The sequence below is a fragment of the Trichechus manatus genome, unplaced genomic scaffold (genome assembly GCF_000243295.1).
Source record: "Trichechus manatus latirostris isolate Lorelei unplaced genomic scaffold, TriManLat1.0 scaffold00016, whole genome shotgun sequence".
Taxonomy (NCBI): Eukaryota; Metazoa; Chordata; class Mammalia; order Sirenia; family Trichechidae; genus Trichechus; species Trichechus manatus.
In genome coordinates this window covers 20,813,282-20,833,671 of record NW_004443952.1, presented here as the reverse complement: position 1 = coordinate 20,833,671, position 20,390 = coordinate 20,813,282, and the positions used below count along the sequence as shown (strand labels likewise).

General features: G+C 37.6%; 1 protein-coding gene across 2 annotated transcripts in view; it reads left to right on the top strand.

The window, feature by feature from the left end:
• The window catches only part of STX17 (syntaxin 17), a 52,417-nt gene that overhangs the window by 25,945 nt on the left and 6,082 nt on the right, over positions 1-20,390 (top strand). For both annotated transcript variants that reach the window (XM_004372228.3, XM_023727467.1), the window contains 3 exons: positions 2,417-2,642; positions 14,358-14,473; positions 14,550-14,600. In XM_004372228.3, the coding sequence (XP_004372285.1) occupies positions 2,417-2,642; positions 14,358-14,473; positions 14,550-14,600 (393 nt within the window). The remainder of the gene's footprint in view (positions 1-2,416; positions 2,643-14,357; positions 14,474-14,549; positions 14,601-20,390) is intronic.

Genomic DNA, 20,390 nt, shown 5'->3' with positions numbered 1-20,390 from the left:
TAAAGTGATACTCATGAAGAATGTGCCTCTTAGTCAAGTAGATACAGGAGACCAAAGGGGCAGCTTCTGTCCAGAGGTGAGATGGGAAGGCAGAGAGAGTTAGGAGCTGGTTGAATGTTCATGGGTTATCAGGGGCGGAGGGGAGGAGTGTGCTGTCACAGAATGGGGTGAGCGGTCAGCGTCTCATAACAATGTATGTAAAAAAAAAAAAAATTGTACGGGAGACTAACTTGAAGTGTAAACTTCATTTAATTACAACGATAAAAAAAAAAGTCTCTTAAAATTCTACACTTACCATAGCACACCTTACACAACCATATTGGGTTATTTAGATGCCTTTCTTTCTTTCTTTTTTTCATTCTTTCTTATTAGACTAACTTGTTTTTATATTGTCAGAATTTCACTTTTTAGAAACCGCATCTCTTTTTAAAAAGTTCTTCCTATCACAATATAATTTCTACTGTTTTCTCTAAACTTGATAAAATTCATTTCCTTGAAGTGTCACTATTCCCAGTATTCTTTTTGTAACTGTTATGAACTTCAAGATGGCATGGTCACGGTCTCTCACGGTTTTATGGACTACATTTGCAATTCCCATATCAGGTGTCCCTTTGGATCTGTTTCTGTTATATGTTGTTTTTGCTGTTTCTTTGTGTTATGTATGTCCTTATATGCTTGACTATCTTTGATTAGTGCTAGACATTATATTTGAAAAATTGTTTATAGAAATTATTTGAAGCTAGGGATGATATTATCTTCCTTCAGAGATGATTTTCATTTGCTTCTTCTAAGCTCCTGGATACACTAACTTTCCAAGTTTGTCTTTACACTATTTTAGGACTTAAGATTTTTGTGGGCTACCAAAAAGACTGGAAGCCAAGCTGCAGTTCATGCAAGGGCAGGTTTATTTCAGGATCACCTGTACTCCTAGAGTATGGGTCTTTAAATTCCATCCCCCAGCACCAGCATCCTCACACTTAGCAAGCCCTGGCATCCAGTTTTCACCCCTAGCTTTGTGAGGCTGTCAAACACACGAACTATGCAAATACTTCCAAAGCAGATGTGGCCCTGACTTCACAGCTCACCTCTCTGGGATTTTACATTAATATCTACAAAAGCACTTCAGGGGAAAACAATTTAAAATATTATATGAGTAGAGATCTGTAATTTAAAAAAAATCAGGCTTAGATCATTTTTGCAAATTAGTTCTTTTTAATCTTCAAAGAATAATTGGTTTCTATGTTTTTCAAATTACATACTATCAAAAAAGATAGGAAGCTCCCCAGTTCATGTTACGAAGCTAGCACAACCTTAAACCTGGTAAAGCGAGCTTAAACCTCGTAAAGATAGTATGAACACAAACGTATATACACATGCAAAAATTGGAAATAAAATACTAGCAACTCAAATCCAGCAGTATATTTTTTAAAAAGTTATATACTGATCAGTAAGAGTTATCCCAGGAATATAAGGCTGTCTCAATACAGTGAAATCTGCACATAATTCATTATGTCATCAAATTAAAGGGAAAATTATCGTGCCAATAGGTTTTTTTTTTTTTAAAAAAAAAAGGGGGAAAGCATTTGATAAAAATCCAGCAACCTCACTCATAGGGAAGTGCAGAGTAAAACAACAAGGAGGTAACATGCAGGACTGGCAGTATGTGGGGAGATGAGCTCTAACACATTGAGGGTAGTATGAACTGTTACAGCCTTCTGGGGAGAAAAAAACTTATGCTAGCTAGTGATAAAAAGTGCATATATCTTTTGAGTACTCTCACTTCTGGGAATCATTCCTACAAAAAATGGTATATGCTATAATATATGCAAGGATATCTATTTCATAATTTGTAACAATTAAAAACTGGAAACAACATAAATAACTTGATCACTGGAGGAGTGACTGAATAAATGATACTACATCCATACTATGGAATATTATGCAACTATTGACTAGGAGGGATGCCCATGATGATATGTTAAATTGGGATGCAGGGGGACAAAGTATAGATTATTGTACGTAATGTAGTCTGCTGTTTGCATGAGCAGTGAGAAATGCATGAAAGGATTGGGTTAAAAGAGCAGATGGGATTGGTGAAGTGGAGAAATCATTAAGTTTTTCTTTATATTTTTCTGCAATATTTGACTTACTTATGCAGAGTATTTGTTACCTTCATAATAATCACATTTAATGAAGAAAAAAAATGCTAAATAAATTCAAGGTATAAGGATATGGGTTCTAAAGAAGCTGGATTTGACCACAGACATGAAAACAGAAAAACATTATACTGTACCTTATATTATAGAAAACAGTTGTAAGCATTTTCATCCACAACCATTATCACGAATTAACTCCAAAAATAAAGATATTTTATACTAAGAGATGGTGGCATTAATGATTTTTTTCTCTTTTATAGCAACTCCGTTCCAATATCCGAGAAATGGAGACACTTTGTTTGAAAGTCCGAAAGGATGACCTAGGACTTCTGAAGAGAATGATAGATCCAGTTAAAGAAGAAGCATCGGCAGCAACAGCAGAATTTCTCCAACTCCATTTGGCATCTGTAGAAGAACTTAAGAAACAATTTAATGATGAAGAAACTTTATTACAGCCTTCTTTGACTAGATCCATGACTGTTGGTGGTATGTTTTTTTTTTTTTTAATATTTTTTGTTGTTGTTGGCAATATACACAATAGAACATAACCAATTCAACAATTTCTGCGTGTTTTATTCAGTGACCTTGATTATAGTCTTTAAGTTGTAAAATCATTTTCGTCCTCCTTTTCCAAATTGTTCCTCCCTCATTAACATAAACTCACTGTCCCCTAAGTTTCCTGTCTAATTTTTTGAGTTGGTGTTGTCAGTTTGATCCCATATAGATCTTAAAAGAGCACCATGCTCAAGGCAGGCATTCTTTACTAGTTAAGGTAAACTTGTTTGGTTTTAAGAAGACTTCAGGGGATATTTTTGTTTTACAGTTAAAGATTATCTCAGAGCAGTACTTTTGGGAGTTCATCTAGCTTTCATGGCTCCAGAAAGTCTGGATTCCATGGCAGTTTGAAATTGTTTTGCATTTTCTCCTTTTTGATCACAATTCTTACATAGAATTATGCAGAATCCTTGATCAAATTGTTCAGTAATGGTACCAGGCACCATCCAGTTCTTCTGGTCTCGTGGCAGAGGAGGCAGTTGTTCATGGAGGCAGGTAGCCATACATTCCGTTTCTTCCGCCTAATCCTGATTCTCCTTCTCCCTCTGTTGCTCCAGGTGAATAGAGACCAATTGTACGTTGGATGGCTGCGTGAAAGCTTTTAGGACCCTAGGCATTATGCAGCAAACTAGGAGATAGAACAGAAGCACTATTCTTCATCATCGTTGTTGTTGTTAGGTGCCATTGAGTCACTTCTGACTCATAGTGACCTTGTGTACAGTAGAACGAAACAATGTGTGGTCCTCTGCCATCTTCACAGTCATTGTTATGTTTGAGTCCATTGTTGCAGCCACTTTGTCAATCTGTCTCATCAAGGGTCTTCCTCTTTTTCACTGACCCTGTACTTTACCAAGCATGATACCCTTCTACAGGAACTAGTCCCTCCTGATAACACATCCAAAGTACGTGAGACAAAGTCTCTCCATCTTCACTTCCATGGAGCACTCTGGCTGTATTTCTTCCAAGATAGACTTGTTCGTTCTTCTGGCAGTCCGTGGTAAATTCAGTATTCTTCACCAACACCATAATTCACAGGCATCAATTCTTCTTTAGTCTTCCTTATTCATTGTCCAGCCTTCTCATGCATATGAGGTAATTGACAATATCATGGTTTGGGTCATGCTGAAGATCCATCTCACATCAGCAGTGATATCTCTCTTTCCCTGTCCTTTTCTGAATTTGGGTTGACTATCTGGCAGTTTCTTGTTGACGTACTGCTGTAACTGCTGTTTGAGTCATCTTCAGCAAAATTTTACTTGCCTGTGATATTAATGATGATGTTCAATAATTTCTTGATTCTGTTGGATCACCTTTCTTTGAAATGGTCACAACTATGGATCTCTTCCAGTTGGTTGGCCCAGTAGCTGTCTTCCAGATTTCTTTGCATAGACAAGTGAGCACTTCCAGCACTGCATCCATTGGTTGAAACATCTCAATTAGTATTCTGTCAATGCCTGGAGCCTTGTTTTTCACAATGCCTTCAGTGCAACTTGGACTTCTTCCTTCAATACCATCGGTTCTTGATCATATGATACCTCCTGAAATGGTTAAATGTCAACCAGTTCTTTTTGGTACAGTGACTGTGTATTCCTCCATCTGCTTTTGATGCTTCTTGCATCATTCAATATTTTGCTCATAGATAGAACCCTTCAAAATTGCAACTTGAGACTTGAATTTTCTCTTCAGTTCTTTCAGCTTGAGAAATGCCAAGCGTGGGTTCTTCCCTCTTGGTTTTCTAACTCCAGGTCTTTGCACATGTCATTATAATACTGTACTTTGTCTTCTCGAGCTGCCCTTTGAAATCTTCTCTTCAGCTCTTTTACTTCATTATTTCTTCCATTCACTTTAGCTACTCTGTGTTCAAGAGCAAGTTTCAGAGTCTCTTCTGACATCCATTTTGGTCTTTTCTTTCTTTCTCGTCTTTTTCATGACCTTTTGCTTTCTTCATGTGTCACATCCTTGATATCATCCCACAACTTGTCTGGTCTTCAGTCATTAGTGTTCAATACGTCAGATCTATTCAGTTCTTGAGATGGTCTCCAAATTCAGGTGGAATATACTTGAGCTCATATTTTGGCTTATGTGGACTTGTTTTAATTTTCTTCAGCTTCAGCTTGAACTTGCATATGAGCAATTGATGGTCTGTTACAGTTGGCGCCTGGCCTTGTTCTGACTGATGATACTGAGTTTTTCAGTCATCTTTTTCCGTAATGTAGTCAATTTGATTCCTGTGTTTTCCATCTGATAAGGTCCACATGTATAGTCGCCATTTATGCTGTTGAAAAAAGGTATTATATTTGCAATGAATAAGTCGTTTGGTCTTGCAAAATTCTGTCATGCTATCAAATGATGATCTCTGGCATCATTTCTATCACCAAGGCCATATTTTCCCATCCTTCTTTGTTTCCAACTTTCACATTCCAATCACTAGTAATTTATCAGTGCATCTTGATTGCATATCTGATCAGTTTCAGACTGCAGAAGTTGGTAAAAATCTTCAATTTCCTCCTCTTTGGCATTAGTGGTTGGTGCGTAAATTTGAATAATAATCATATTAACTGGTCTTCCTTGTCGGCGTATGGATATTATCCTGTCACTGACAGGGTTATACTTTAGGATAGATCTTGAAACGTTCTTTTTGACGAGTGTGATGCCATTCCTCTTCAGTTTGTCATTCACAGCATAGTAGACCATCTAATTGTCTGATTCAGAATGTCCAACACCAGTCCATTTCAGCTCGCTAATGCCTAAGATATTGATCTTTATGTGTTCCATTTCATTTCTGACAACTTCCAATTTTCCTAGATTCATACTCTGTACATTCCAGGTTCTAGTTATTAATGGATGTTTGCAGCTGATTCTTCTCATTTTGAGTCGTGCCACATCAGCAAATGAAGGTCCTGAAATCTTGACTCCATCCACATCATTAAGGTCAACTTTACTTTGAGGAGGCAGCTCTTCCTCAGCTGTGTTTTGAGTGCCTTCCAGCCTGAGGTGCTCATCTTCTGGCACTATGTCAGACAGTGTTCTGCTGCTATACATAAAGTTTTCACTGGCCAGTTTTTTCAGAAATAGACTGCCAGTTCCTTCTTCCTAGTCTGTCTTAGTCTGGAAGCTCAGCTGAAACCTGTCCACTAAGGGTGACCCTGCTGGTATTTGAAATACTGATGGCAAAGCTTCCAGTATCACAGCAACACACAAGCCACCACAGTACGACAAACTGACAGATGCATTTGGTGGATTCTTGATCATAGTAAAGTAATTAATTGTAGCTCATCTCCCTGTGTAGATATTGCAAATTATCTATAGGACACCAGGGATCATCTGTTATTCCAGTTCCAAGTGGCTGAACCCGTGGACTGAGTATGTCTGGAAATTCCTACCAAGAAAATTTTGCAGAATAAAAATTTAGAGGCTATACTGTATGAAGTGAAATTTTAGGACCTCAAGTACCTGTTTCTCTGTTTCTCTATGTATTGAAAAGAAATGTAAAAATATTTTCTAAGGGATCTCATCCTTGCATGCAGACTGCTCGTCACTCATTTGCAGGTGGAGGGGTGACCTGTTCTGGCTCTGTTAGGCGTGTTTTTTTCTTAGGCATTCTAGTTTGCATAGAGGATGTTAGATCAGTCTCCCAGTTCAGTTCTCTGAATTCAACTGACAATATAAAAAAACCTGCATTGGGGGTCCTGCTATCAGTGCCCTGTGAAAACTTGTCATTATGTTCTTCTAAAAATATAATTGATAGTTATGGATTATGTTATAGTAACATCTTCCTAAGGAAGCCTGAAAAAAATTCTTGATTTAGTACATAGCAGTATTTCTGAGCAGCTGCTCTGTTTTTGTCTTATGAGTATTAAATCCTTTCACCATACTTATTCAATCTGTATACTGAGCAAATAACCCAAGAAGCTAGACTATTTGAAGAAGAACACATCAAGATTGGAGGAAGACTCATTAACGACTGTGATATGCAGATGACATAACCTTGTTTGCTGAAAGTGAAAAGGACTTGAAGCACTTACTGATGAAGCAAAAGACTACAGCCTTCAGTATGGACTATACCTTAACATAAAGAAAACAAAAATCCTCACAACTGAACCAATAAGCACCATCATAATAAATGGATAAAATATTGAAGTTGTCAAGGATTTAATTTTACTTGGATCCACAGTCAATGCCCATGGAAGCAGCAGTCAGGAAATCAAATGACATATTGCATTGGGCAGATCTGCTGCAAAAGACCTCTTTAAAGTGTTAAAAAGCAAAGATGGGACCTAGAGGACTAAGGTGCACCTGACCCAAGCCATGGTATTTTCAGTCGCCTCATCTGCATACGAATGCTGGGCAATGAATAAGGAAGACTGAAGAGTTGATGGCATTTGAGTTATGGTGTTGGTGAAGAATATCGAATATACCATGGACTGCCAGAAGAACAAACAGGTCTGTCTTGGAATAAGTATAGCCAGAATGCTCCTTAGAGTCAAGGATGGTGAGACTTTGTCTCACATACTTTGGACATGTTATCAGGAGGGATCAGTCCCTAGAGAAGGACATCATGCTTGGTAAAGTAGAGGGTCAGCAAAAGAGAGGAAGACCCTTGATGAGATGGATTGACACAGTGGCTGCAATGATGGGCTCAAGCATAGCAACGATTGTGAGGATGGCACAGTACTGGGTAGTGTTTTGTTCTGTTGTATATAGGATTGGTATGAGCTGGAACCAACTCGATGGTACCTAACAACAAGTAGTTCTGAGCAGTTACTCTCTTTTTGTCTTTTGAGTATTGAATGGCATAACTGATAAGGCTTTCCTACTTGAGTTGTCTGCTGAAAAGCTTAAAGCCAAAATTTTTAACCCACCAAAAGCCAAATTTTTAACCTATCCTGACCTTATTTTATAATTGGTACTCTTATTTTTCCCTCTTTTTTTTTTTTTTTTAGTGTTTCTCTTTTTAATTTATACCATCCTGTTACATTTATGTATCCTTCTAAATTGTCTTAAATCCTTATGGAAGAGTTAGGGTATATAAATAAATTATAAATTAGATTAGAATCTGAGGGACACTACACCTGCCTGGTTCTTCTCATTTCGTTTACCCAGGAGCCTTTGTACCACATTCTATCTCCAAAGCCAGATTATTTTTAATTTCATATTTTCAGTGCTAATGATCCAGCAGTTTACAGGGAAATCAAAAAGACATCAGAAGAAGAATTTAGGCTATCATCCACAGTTTCTGAATGATCTTGCTTTTATTGTATCTTTAGTACATAGTACAATGCTTGGTACATGTTGTCGTTGTTGTTAGGTGCTGTCAAGTCGGTTCCAACTCACTGCGACCCTGTGTGCAACAGAGCAAAACGTTGCCCGGTCCTGTGCCATCCTCACAGTTGTTGCTATGTTTGACCCCATTGTTGCAGCCACTGTATCATAAGTGGACTATTAATTAATGTTTTATAAATAGAAATGAATACCTTTTTAGAGATAGTTTTGTAATTTCAGATGTGCTGCAGTCACTTCACTATGTGGATAACCAGTACCTAAAATATTTTGGGGAGAAGATAATAGCACTCAACCCTTGGCTGTAGAGTACTGAGGAAAATGTTTTTTGTAGTTTGTAGTTATTGTTTTCATTATTCTGTTCATCTGTAGTTATCACCCCATACTGATGAGGCTGAATGCTGTTCTTATCATTCAGTGGAAACTGACATTTTATGTGCATGTGTAAAGAAACTGGACTTCAGTTGCATGTGATTAAGGGACAGTCTTATGCACCCAGACATTGTGACAGTTGTGATGGCAATAACAACAGCGAAGATAAGCTAGATTTTCTGGAAAGAGTAGCTGGCACCAATCTTCGTTGCTATTTAGCTTTAAATCACCCATCACCAGCAATTCCTTAACAGATGAAAATTTTGAGGTCTGTCTGAGAGGTTCCTCACAATAGAAAAATAATCTAATACTTGCTGCTTCAGTTTGCATTTTATTATTACATTGTTTGTGTTTCCACCAGTAGAATTGTTTGGGCTCAACAATCTTGGGTTTATGTATCATCAGAACAATTAGGTGATTGTTGGGAAAAGGCAGTTTACTGGCAATTAACTTTCCCCATAGGAAGCTGACTGGTATAAAAAAATTTTGGCAGAACTTGAGGAAGCATGTGTACAGACGAACTGAAAAGGACTGGGGCAGAGCCAGAGTTTGAAGGAGAAGAAATAGCAGGTGAAATTCACATTCCAACTCTGTTGATTCTCAAACTTCTCAATTCATGGAACACTGAATAAGCTAAAGACCTGATCAGTTGCCAGTTGGAGAAAACCAAAATTAAACCTCCAAAACTAGTGCTGATTTGATTGAGACAGTCGTATCCAGGTTTATAAAGTCACCTACCTAAATTACCCCTAAAATGATGTGCAGAATTTCACATTATGAATGGTCTGCTGGTCAGATGGTGCTTTGACTGTGAATCCATTGCCAACATAAAGCAGTTAAAATGAACTGTCTCACGAAGTGCCTGAGTGTTTTACCAAGTGTGAGAATCTCTACTAGATTGACTTAAATCCAGAAATATTATTAACAAATAATTGAGAGGATGGGAAAGGAGAATAATGAAAAGAAATCAAGTAACTAATTTACATAATACTTCAGTCATGGGGTGGGAAGTGGGTTTGCTCCATATGTGGTTTTCTAGCTATCGACTCTTTTCTGTCATTCATGTTTTTATCCTGTGCTCTCCAGCTTTTCCTCATTTTTTGCTTTAGATGCTCATTATAGTACTGACAGCCTATACAGAAAAATGTGTTTTATTTGCATAGAAGTTAAGTGCCTTAAAACACTTTTTCCTTTAAAAATTCAATCTGATTCTAAATAAATTGGTTGGAAACATCACCAAAGATTCAGGAGAAATGTTGCCACATTTCCGTAAGATCAAAAATACAAAAATAGTTTTTCATTTACAGATAGAAATAACAAGGAGAGTAGGATGTTTTATGTTCCCTGGAGAGTGAAAGCAGCTTATTAAGTTTAGAGAGAAACTGTGATAATTTTGCTGTTTCTTTTGTCCAGATTCTGAGTGTTCCTAAAGCGAATCTTCTCTGCCAATCTTGCTTGATCTGAGAAACTCCCTTCTGCCTCACTTGTGGGTCTAGTTTCATTTTTAGTGTATTGTTTCCCACCAAGAGAAGTGATGAGCCTACAAATTTGATTTGTATTTAGAAAGGTATATCAAGCTGTACAGTGCGAAACAGTGCTTGTCTTTCTTTACTCCCCATCCAGCATACACACTTCACCAGCGCAATAGGAACAGAATCTTATTACAGTTTAAACAAATATTCACAAAAGAAAAGAATCCAATCTGAAAACTGCTGGGGACTTCAGACCAGCATATTGAATTTGATGAAATATTAGATTTTATCACATGTATATGCATGTACGGAACATTTTTGTGAAACATGTACATGGTTTTTGTATGACATTATTCAGAATCTGTGTTTTCGGTTGGTTTTAATTTTCTCAAAAGTCTTTTCAGCTAAGTTAAGCATGGCTTAGAGGTCATTTTATTTTGATTGATAGATTTATATAGGTGATCAGTAAATTAATTTCACTATTTTTTAAAGCTATCAGAACATGAAAAACTTCAAGGAATGCTTTTAAATTAACTTAGATTTATAAGGTAACTTTTCCTGATGTAGTAGTGTTTAGTGGAAATTTCTTATATATTATGTTGTAATTCTTGGTGGAATCATTTCTCCTCATGAACTATGGAGAAAGACAATATTTGGATATATAGAGAGGAGAAGGGAAAAGTTTTATGTCTATGTTATTAAGCTTATTTCTCACTTGAACTAAAACTATCTTAATGTTTTTTCTGAGTTTATAGCCAATAGGAAGGTCTTAAAACAAATTCTGGAGTTTGAAAAGTAGTGGTGAGTAATACATATTCTACTTGTCCTTTGCACTTGCCATTGTTTGCATGTCGATGGAACTCTGAGATTGTTATGTCACCTAAAACAATTATAATTTTGACTTCTGTGGACAGGGTAGGAGTTCTTCATCCTACTTTCCTGTAGCTATAATCTGTCTCGATGTGTTGCCTCATCATATCCACAGAATTGTATAAAAGTTTGAAGTGAAGGGATGATCACTGAGGTAGTGATTTTTCATGCAAGCTGGAATAAGTAAATTATGAAAGTTGTAGAAATTTAAAAGTTTCCTTTCTTAATTGGTAGTCATGCTTTGCATTGATTAGTGGTGTACAGAGTTTTGAGTTTACAACAGGGTTTTCCATGGAAGAGAACAGACTTCTTTGTTCTAAGACTGTATTTGAACTAAGATGCATACGCAGTTTGGTTTCAAATGAGACGTAAATGACAAACATTTCTTACTTTTTACTGACGGAAATCTTTTATGTTTGTTAAAAATGTCAAACCTTTCCCACCCTTTCATTTTTTAATGAAGAATTTATATATGACAGTCTCTCTTCGTTTTGTTGTGTACCTTGGCATACTTCATTCAAATCCTCCCTGTTTTTAACAGTTCAGAGGTTATGGCTTAAAAAAATTTGTAGAGTAGGCATGGTGTTTGTAAAGTTCTGCTTTACATTTGGTCTGTTAGTGATAATGAAGTTATCATTATTTGTCATATTCAAGAAGTTGGAATACATATTACAGTAGAAATACTAAGTGGAAGAAAGGTCACAGAGTAATTCATTTGTCTTGGTTGAAGTGAAAATGAAGGTGTCTTTATGTGATAACTTAGAGCATATGGTAATTAACTATTTTAAGCGTTTGTGAAGATCATTGAGAACTTTTAAAATATTGGATAATTGCCATAATGTAATGTAAAACATTCTATATCTGATGTTTTGCTGTCTCTTTAAGATCAGGAAATATATTCATATAAGTTAAAATTCAAAAATAAAAGAACACTTTCAATTTGGATAAGCCTACAAATAGTTTTTACTCAACTAATTGACTCTCATGCCCTTCCAAAGCAATTCAAACAGGCTTTTTCTTGAGAAGTAGGTAAAACGTCCATAGACTATGAAAGGTAAACAGTAAAGCGTTTTATAAAATACCATTTAGCTATAGGCTAGGCTAAAAAAAAGAATTGAGAAAGGATGAGCTTACAGTTATACTGACTTTCTTTTAGAAGTAGTTCAGGTGTGACATGTCACCATGTCATTTCTCTGCTTCAGTAACTCTCCACTGTCCACTGGATTAAGCCCAAGTTCTTTAACTGGCTTACAAGGCCCCTCCTTACCATCAGTAATGTCTTGTTCTCATAAATTCTCGTCTTTTACTTTATGTTTCGGCACACCCAAACTGCTTATTTTAACGGTACACTGTATTTTTCTTCCTTGAGGGCCTTTGTTCTTGCTGGTCTCCACACTTAGAATATGTTCCTCTTTTCATTGCCTGGTTACGGTACCTTTTGTAGGAGGCCTTCCCATGTACTGCACCACGACACCAAGCTGTGTCAGATGCCACTCTCAACTTGGAACTGCCACAAAATACTGTATTTATCTATCTATCTATCTATCTATCTGTCTGTCTGTCAATGCACTCTCCTATTGTTTTAGAATTGTCTCTTGGTATATCTGACTCTTCTAGAATATAAGTTTCTCAAGAGCAAGTACTGTCTTTTTATTGCTAGTACCTAACACAATATAGAATGGGTGCTCAGAAAATATTAAATATTGGTATTTTGAGCTTGAAGTCAAGGGGAAGAGCAAAGTAGATCTTTCAGATCTCTTCTAGCTGATTCCACTGCCACTATCCTAAAGCAGATCTTCATCGTTTTGCACTGGACATATTGCAAAGCCTTCCAACTGTTTTCTTACCTCTCTAATTTTCTCACCTTCAGCTCCATCCTTATCTATGTTCACACTACAGGTATGGTTCCCTTTCTAAGACCTGATTGTGGCACCCTCCAGCTTCCCGATAGTCTTCAGCTCCTTTTAATAGTTCTGTATTTATCTTATGAGAAGATGAAGGTCTTTAACGTAGGTTATAATTCTATGTATAATCTCAGCTTAGATTTCCAGCCTCAACCTTTGCGTTTTTCTTTGTCACAGTCTATGCTTCAGCTTTACTGAAGCCTGTGCACATATTGTTCTCCTTGACTTGAATACTCTTTGCTTCTCTCTTCTCCCACCCCTATTCACCTATATAATTTCTGTTCATCTTCAGGCTTCAGCTTCAGAACATTCTCTGACTACTCTCTCCTCCACAAGTCTCGGTTAAATACCTCTTTTCTGTGCTCATACAACACTCCATACTTATCCATATCCTAATTTCTATCAAACTCTACTGAACTTTAAACATGTCTATATCACAATATTGGAGCCCTGGTGACGCAGTGGTTAAGAGCTTGCTGCTAACCAAAAGGTTGGCAATGCGAATCCACCAGCCGCTCCTTGGAAAACCTGTGGGGGCAGTTCTGCTCTGTCCTATAGGGTCACTATGAGTCAGAATCGACTCGATGGCAGTGGGTTTGATTTTTTTGGTTTATGTGACACATTATACAGTAAGCTGCGCTAATAATAGCAGCAGCAGCAACAGCAGCTGTTGTAACTATTGAACACTTGTCCTTGATATATATGCCAGGTACTGTGTGAAGTAGTTTCCATGCATTATTTCATTTTATCCTCTCAAAAACTCATGAGGTAAATATCACCTTATTTTACAAATGAGGAAAATAATTCAAAGAGGTTAAATACCTTCCCAAGACAAAGAGCAGTAAATAGTTAAACTGCAGTTCTAACCCAGGTCTTTCTGAAAAGGCCTATTCTCCTAACCACTACCATATGGTGCCTCACTGGAACTGTTCTTATGGTTCACCACTGTATCCCCAGCATTCGATTGGCATCTACACTGTGCCGTATTTATGTACATTTATATACATATAATATCAGTTGAATGAATGAATGTTTGGTAAAACCAATACAAAGAAATAAGAAAGATTTGAAGGTGGAGTTTGGCATGTAAATTAATCCATCATCATAGCAGTATTTAATGAGGAAGTAATCCTACTTGGTTGATGATTTTTTTAAACTCTGAAAAGAGGTAGAAGAAGCAATGGAGACATGGGCCAGAAGAATGAATCTAAGAACAAGAAGGGTGACAATATATACAAAAAGATGCATATGATAAAACGTGTTAGTTTGTTGACAAAATTGTCACCAGTATGACTGGTTTTTATTGCTCAAAGGACATCATCTCCCCACTTTTAACATCTTGTACGTATGCTATTTATTACTAAAATAGCCAAAGACAAGATTAAGGATCTAGCAATGAAAAGTATTGAATCTGTATCTTCTGGATCTCTCTTCCTGGAACTCTGGCTAAATAGTTTTCCTTTGGTGTTTCTTCCGCATTTAGCACAGATTGTTCAGACGAGATAGATAGCATTTGTAGCCATTTTTTAGATGACTTTGTAGAATTAATTTTAAAAATGTTCGTTAACTAATCTGGGGAACAAGCTGCCATGAATAAATAATTGTATTTTTATAGAAAAATCAATTTACTTTTAGCTTGAATTCAATTAATAAGCATTTTACATGGAAATTGTTTTGTGGAATTGATTCACACTATCTTCTTTCTAACAAAGCAAATAAACTCTAAACATGGGGCTGTGTTCATCCAGGAACATTTCACAGTACTGAAACTGAAGCTAGTCCTCAGAGTTTGACTCAGATATATGCGTTGCCTGAAATTCCTCGAGATCAAAATGCCGCAGAATCATGGGAAACCTTAGAAGCGGTATGTTAAAAATGATTTTCTTTTTGGTAGCTGTGAGGCATAAAAGTAAGTAATTTCCTCTCTCTCTCTTTTTAAGGACTTGATTGAACTTAGCCAACTGGTCACTGAATTCTCACTACTAGTGAATGTAAGTATATAACTGTTTTTGGCTCAGAGTTGTTAGAATATTAGAAAGAGAGGCTTTTATCAATCACTAGGCTTTTATTAGAATTTTAAGTAAAAGCTATGATTTTTAAGACTGGTATTGAGCCATGGATAGAAGTCTAACTATCCTCAAATTGCAGATCAATAAACATTTGTTGAGCATTTGTTATGTGTTTTGAGGCACTGTGTTAGATGCTTGACTTTGGGGGTCTGACAAGGGTGGACGTAGAAATACATGAAGGCTGCTCTCTGCCTTCAACAATTGTTGGGTAGAGATAGGCTTGGACCCCAGAAACTGAAATTTTAAGCATGATGGTTAAATGCAAAAAATAAGTTATGAAGAGAAGTATTATCAGCTCCAAGGAAGCACTTAATTCCAAGAGAAGAAGGCAGGAGTTGTGAGGTAGAAGCATTAAGGATAGCTTCACATAGTTAGGTAGCATTTGCATGAGCCTTGAAAATGAGTAAAATGTCCACAGGTGGTGATGAGGGGTGCATTTTAGAGCAGATGAACAAAGACATGGAGTAGAGAAGTATACAGCCTATTCAGGAATGCCCAGTACTCCAGTGTAAGCAAAGCCCGATGTACCATGGGCAAACAAGGAGAGTCCAGGCCAGACTGTGTTGTCATTGAAAGCCTTAGTAAAGAATTTGAACTTTACTTTGTAGGCATTAGGGAACCAGTGTAGATTTTTGAGCAGGTTAGAGTGCTGTAAACAGTCTTTGCTTCAGAAAGATCACTGTTGGCAGCGTGGATAATGGCCTAGGGGAGGGGAGGGATTATAGGCAGGAGGACTGGTTAGGAATCAATTGCAAGAGTTTAACCTGGAGCAGTGGCAGTACAAGTAGAAAGATGAAGAACAGCTGAGAGGCATTTTGGGGGTAACTTAGTTGAAATTGGTCACCCCAGTCAAAGATAAGGCTTTATTCTGCAGAGTCCGGTAGCCAGTGATACTATTAACATAGGTTAGGAAGCATAAAGTAGATTTTGGTGGGAAAGATAAAATATGTTTTCTATCATTATTTTTCTGAACTTTTTTTAATTTTCCTTTCCTTGGAATTATGGGAAGGTAGGATGTATGAGTATGTATGTGTGTGTATAATGTGTATACATACCTGCAAGCCTATTTCTGCTTATACTTTTGTCTAGGTTTATGTCTTTGTTCTTGATCAAACCATGATTTGGGGGTTGTCTATCTTTGAGTTATGGTTTCCTTGAGAGCTGACTTTAAATTCTAAGAAGGTTCTAGAATCACACAGTCTCAGAATTGGATTTGGAAAGGCCTTGATAGGTCAACTAATGTAATCCTTCTACTCTTGCCCCAGCTTCCCAAATAGGTGGTTTTCTAGCCTCTTTTTGAACAGTTATTGTGCAGGGATATTTCAACCATCTCACTTGGGAGCTCTGATTCTTAGAAGTTCTTACTTTATGTGAAGTAAACACTGTCCTCTAATAACTTTCCTCTGGAACTTTCGCTATCTGGAGCCACATATTCGAGCAAGTTTTGTCTTTCTTCCATATAATAGTTTTTCAAGGTTTTGAGACCAATATCGTCTTTCTTCACCCTGTCCTCACTGCCATGTTTTCGTCTCTAAGAACCCTTGATTCTCTATGTGATGCTTCTGAGAGGTGATTTCTAGGGTTTTCAGTACTGGGCATTAACTCTGTATAGCTCTGGTTTGTCGATATTTTCTTAAAATGTAATCATAAATTTAAATGCACTAAATTGTTTGAAACATTTTCCTTTTCTGATGTCTGTAAATCAGAAGAAATAAAATGAAGTCTCTGGATTAGATTTCTGTACAGTCTGTTAATATGCAGTGAAACCCATGGGAACCAGAACTTGACAGGCCTGCCTTGTTTTTCTGGGTCTCACAAGTTTTCCACCTTTGACAGGGTGCAGTCTTACCACTTGTCTATTGCCCCTGTTAGTGGAAAATATTTTAGTTTTCCTTCTTTAACAGGTTTTCACCTTATACAGGTTCCAGCTTTCATAGGTTTAACTGTATTTGCATAAAGAAGGCAGTAAATACTAATCCAAAATATCTGTTTTTTTAAACTAAGATTTATTCTATTATTTTAATTAATAGTATTTGAATATAATGTAATTTGTAAAATCTATCCATGTGTGGTTACATAAACATTTATCAAAAGTCATCGATCTGTACACTTAAAATGTGTGTTTCAATGTATATAAATTGTACCTCAATAAAGTCGATTTAAAAAACAAACTAAACACGTATACAGTTCTTCCCATCTAACACAAATATATTTCCCTTCCGATGAGGGTAGTTATATGAAAGGAAAATTAAGGGCTTGAGGTCATTTAACAGTTGTACGTCCAGTTGGGTTAGCTAGGCAGCTCTTAACCCCTTATCTAAGGAAGACTTGTGTAGGAACATTCTGACTATAGCCATAGCGCTATACAAATATCCTATTTATAATAATCTGTGTAAGGACATGAGACAGAGTGCTATTAGGCAAAAGCTCAAAGGAGAACCCTTGATTATTATTCCCAGAGTGACTGAGTTCTCATGACTGCATGGCCAAAGACTCACAGAAGCTCCATTTAGGCACAGAATGAATGACTTGGGAACATAACCAGAGTGACCACATCCTCTCCTTATCATCACATGGACACAGTAGTATCTGGCAAGTTAACCGTGTATTTAATGGGTCACTTCTGATGTGCATAGCACTGTGCTAAGCTCAGTGAAGAATAGAGAACTTTTAGAAAATACCTATAAAGCTATTGAGCAGTCAAGATGTGATGCAATAAATGCTAATAAATTAATATATACTGTGTACACTGCTCCATTTTTCTTTAATCTTTATTGCTCAGGTGCCCTCTTCCTTTCCTGTAACCTTGGGAACCAGCCCTATTTCTCATCAAGGGGAATTTAAAGGACCCTGGGCCACTAGATCAACAACATGTCGCTTTTGCAGTTGGTCCTATTTTGTTTTCTACCTCTTACCTTATTCCCTTTTGTAATCAAGTTTTGCTCTGGATGCATATAAACTGGGTTGTAATGGAATCAGATTAGATGCCTCCATTTGACCTATGTGACCTTCAGGATGTTATTTGACAACATTGAGCCTCTTAAAATTGATGGGAGAACTAAATGAGATAATGTCTATCACTTCACAGCCCCTTCCCTTCTACTGGCCTCGACTGTATTCCTGCTTTTGTTCTCCCTTATTTGATTCCCTCTTTGATCTTTGTTTAGAATTCTGATTATGCTACCACCATTACCTTTAAGCGTTTTAAGACTGGAGTTCCTTCAGACCCTTTCCTAATGCTGAATACCCTGATGCCAACATCCTACTTACCAACTCTGCTTATTGCCTACCCTAGGCCAGTATAATCATGTACTCTGCCTGTACACCGTATGTTTGCATGTTTGCTTCTGGGCTTTTCTGTGTATAGGATTGCATATGATTAAGCTGTATAGATTACATACCATGTGCATTCAGAACCAATGTGAACTGGATTGATCAAGATCTAAGACTACAGCTTGGCCTTGAAGACTGGCTGGAATTTAGATGTCAGCAATAAGGGAAAATACCTGGAGCTTTGGCATTAACTTCTTAAAGAACTTCATAACATCCCAAACATATTTAATAATACTACACAACTACTGGAAACCACCCACCCACACACACAAGGAAGCGTGTTATTATACTGATGTAAATGGATTTGGGGATGGATTTCTTGAATGTATTCCTGTTGCTTGGTGTAGAGGATGCTGGGCCTACAAGTATCCACAACAAGCATTCAAGGGAAAAACAGTTCTCCATTAGTTTTGAATTAAACTGCCCATATGCATTCTGCTTGGCAGGTATTAACTTCATGAACTACATTTTCTTCAGAATCTTTAGTTGCTCCTGTAACTTCTCATTAAGATTTTTTTTTTCCAAGCCAATAAGGCAACCTAATTCAGTGTTTCTTAAAATGAAATCTATAGACAAACTCTGCAGAGTCTTTTGAGAATTTTTCCCTATAAAAATGGTTCTCTACATTTTTCAGAACCCTGGTGGTGCAGTGGTTAAGAGTTCAGCTGCTAACCAAAAGGTCGGCAGTTCGAATCTACCAGCCGCTCGTTGGAAACCCTATGGGGCAGTTCTGTCCTATAGGGTTGCTATGAGTCAGAATGGACTCGAAGGCAATGGGTTTGGTTTTTTGGTATACATGATTCAGGAGCCCTGGTGTCGCAATGGTTAAGCACTCAGCTGCTAACAGGAAGGTTGACAGTTTGAACCCATCAGCTGCTCCTGGGGACAAAGATGTGGCAGTCTGCTTCTGTAAAGATTACAGCCTTGGAAGCCCTATGGGGCAGTTCCACTCTGTCCTATAGGGTCGCTATGAGTCGGAATCAACTCGATGGCAGTAGGTTTGATTTGGGTTTGGTTTTGGCCTAGGGTGGGGCCTAAAAATTTGCATTTCTAATAAGTTCTCAGGTGATTGTGATGTTGCCCTTCTGTGATTCTCACCAGGGCTTCAAACCAGTTCAAAGCCCTGATTCTCACACTTTAAGAACCACTATGTGTCAGAATCGACTCAATGGCAACAGGTTTGTTTTTTTGGTTTTTAGACAGGATTAAGAGCACCACCTTTGAACAAAGATATCCTGTGTTCACATCCTAGCACTGCCACTGCTTGTAGTCTTGGACAAATTGAGCTCTCTAGGTATCAGTTTTCTCATCTGTCAAATGAGGATAGTAATCGTCATAGAGTTGAAGTGAGGATAAAATGATATAATATCTGTAAAGTATAAGGAGAAAAACTCATCCTAAACTTCTCAAGAAACCAGCAACTCCTATCTTTTTTTTTTTATTGTGCTTTCAGTGAAAGTTCACAGTTCAAGTTAGTTTCTCATCCAAAAATTTATACGCACATTGTTATGTGACCCTAGTTGCTCTCTCTCTAATGTGACAGCACACTCCTCCTTTCTACCCTGGATTTCCTGTGTCCATTCAACCAGCTCCTGTCCCTTTTTGCCTTCTCATCTTGCCTCTGGACAGGAGCTGCCCATTTAGTTTCACGTATCTACTTAAGCTAAGAAGCACTGTCTTCACGAGTGTCATTTTATGTCTTATAGTCCAGTCTATTCTTTGTCTGAAGAGTTGGCTTTGGGAATGGTTTTAGTTCTGGGCTAACAGAGAGTCCAGGGACCATGTCTTCCAGGGTCCTTCCAGTCTCAGTCAGACCATTAAGTCTGGTCTTTTTACTAGAATTTGAGTTCTGCACCTCACCTTTCTCCTGCTCCATCAGGGACTCTCTGTTGTGTTCCCTGTCAGGGCTGTCATTGGTGGTAGCCGGGCACTATCTAGTTCTTCTGGTGTCAGGCTGATGAAGTCTCTGGTTTACGTGGCCGTTTCTGTCTCTTGGGCTAATACTTTCCTTGTGTCTTTGGTGTTCTTCATTCTCCTTTGCTCCAGGTAGGTTGGGACAAATTGCTGCATCTTAGATGGCCACTCGATAACTTTTAAAAAGACACCAGATGCCACTCACCAAAATGGGATGCAGAACATTTTCTTAATAAACTTTGTTATGCCATTTGACCTAGATGTCCCCTGAAACCATGGTCCCCAGACCCCTGCCCCTGCTGTTCTGTCCCTTGAAGTGTTTGGTTGTATTCAGGAAACTTCTTAGCTTTTGGTTTAGTCCTGTTGTGCTGACTTCCCCTATATGGTGTGTTGTCCTTCCCTTTACCTAAGATAATTCTTATCTACTATCTAGTTAGTGAATACCCCTCTCCCTCCCTCCCCACC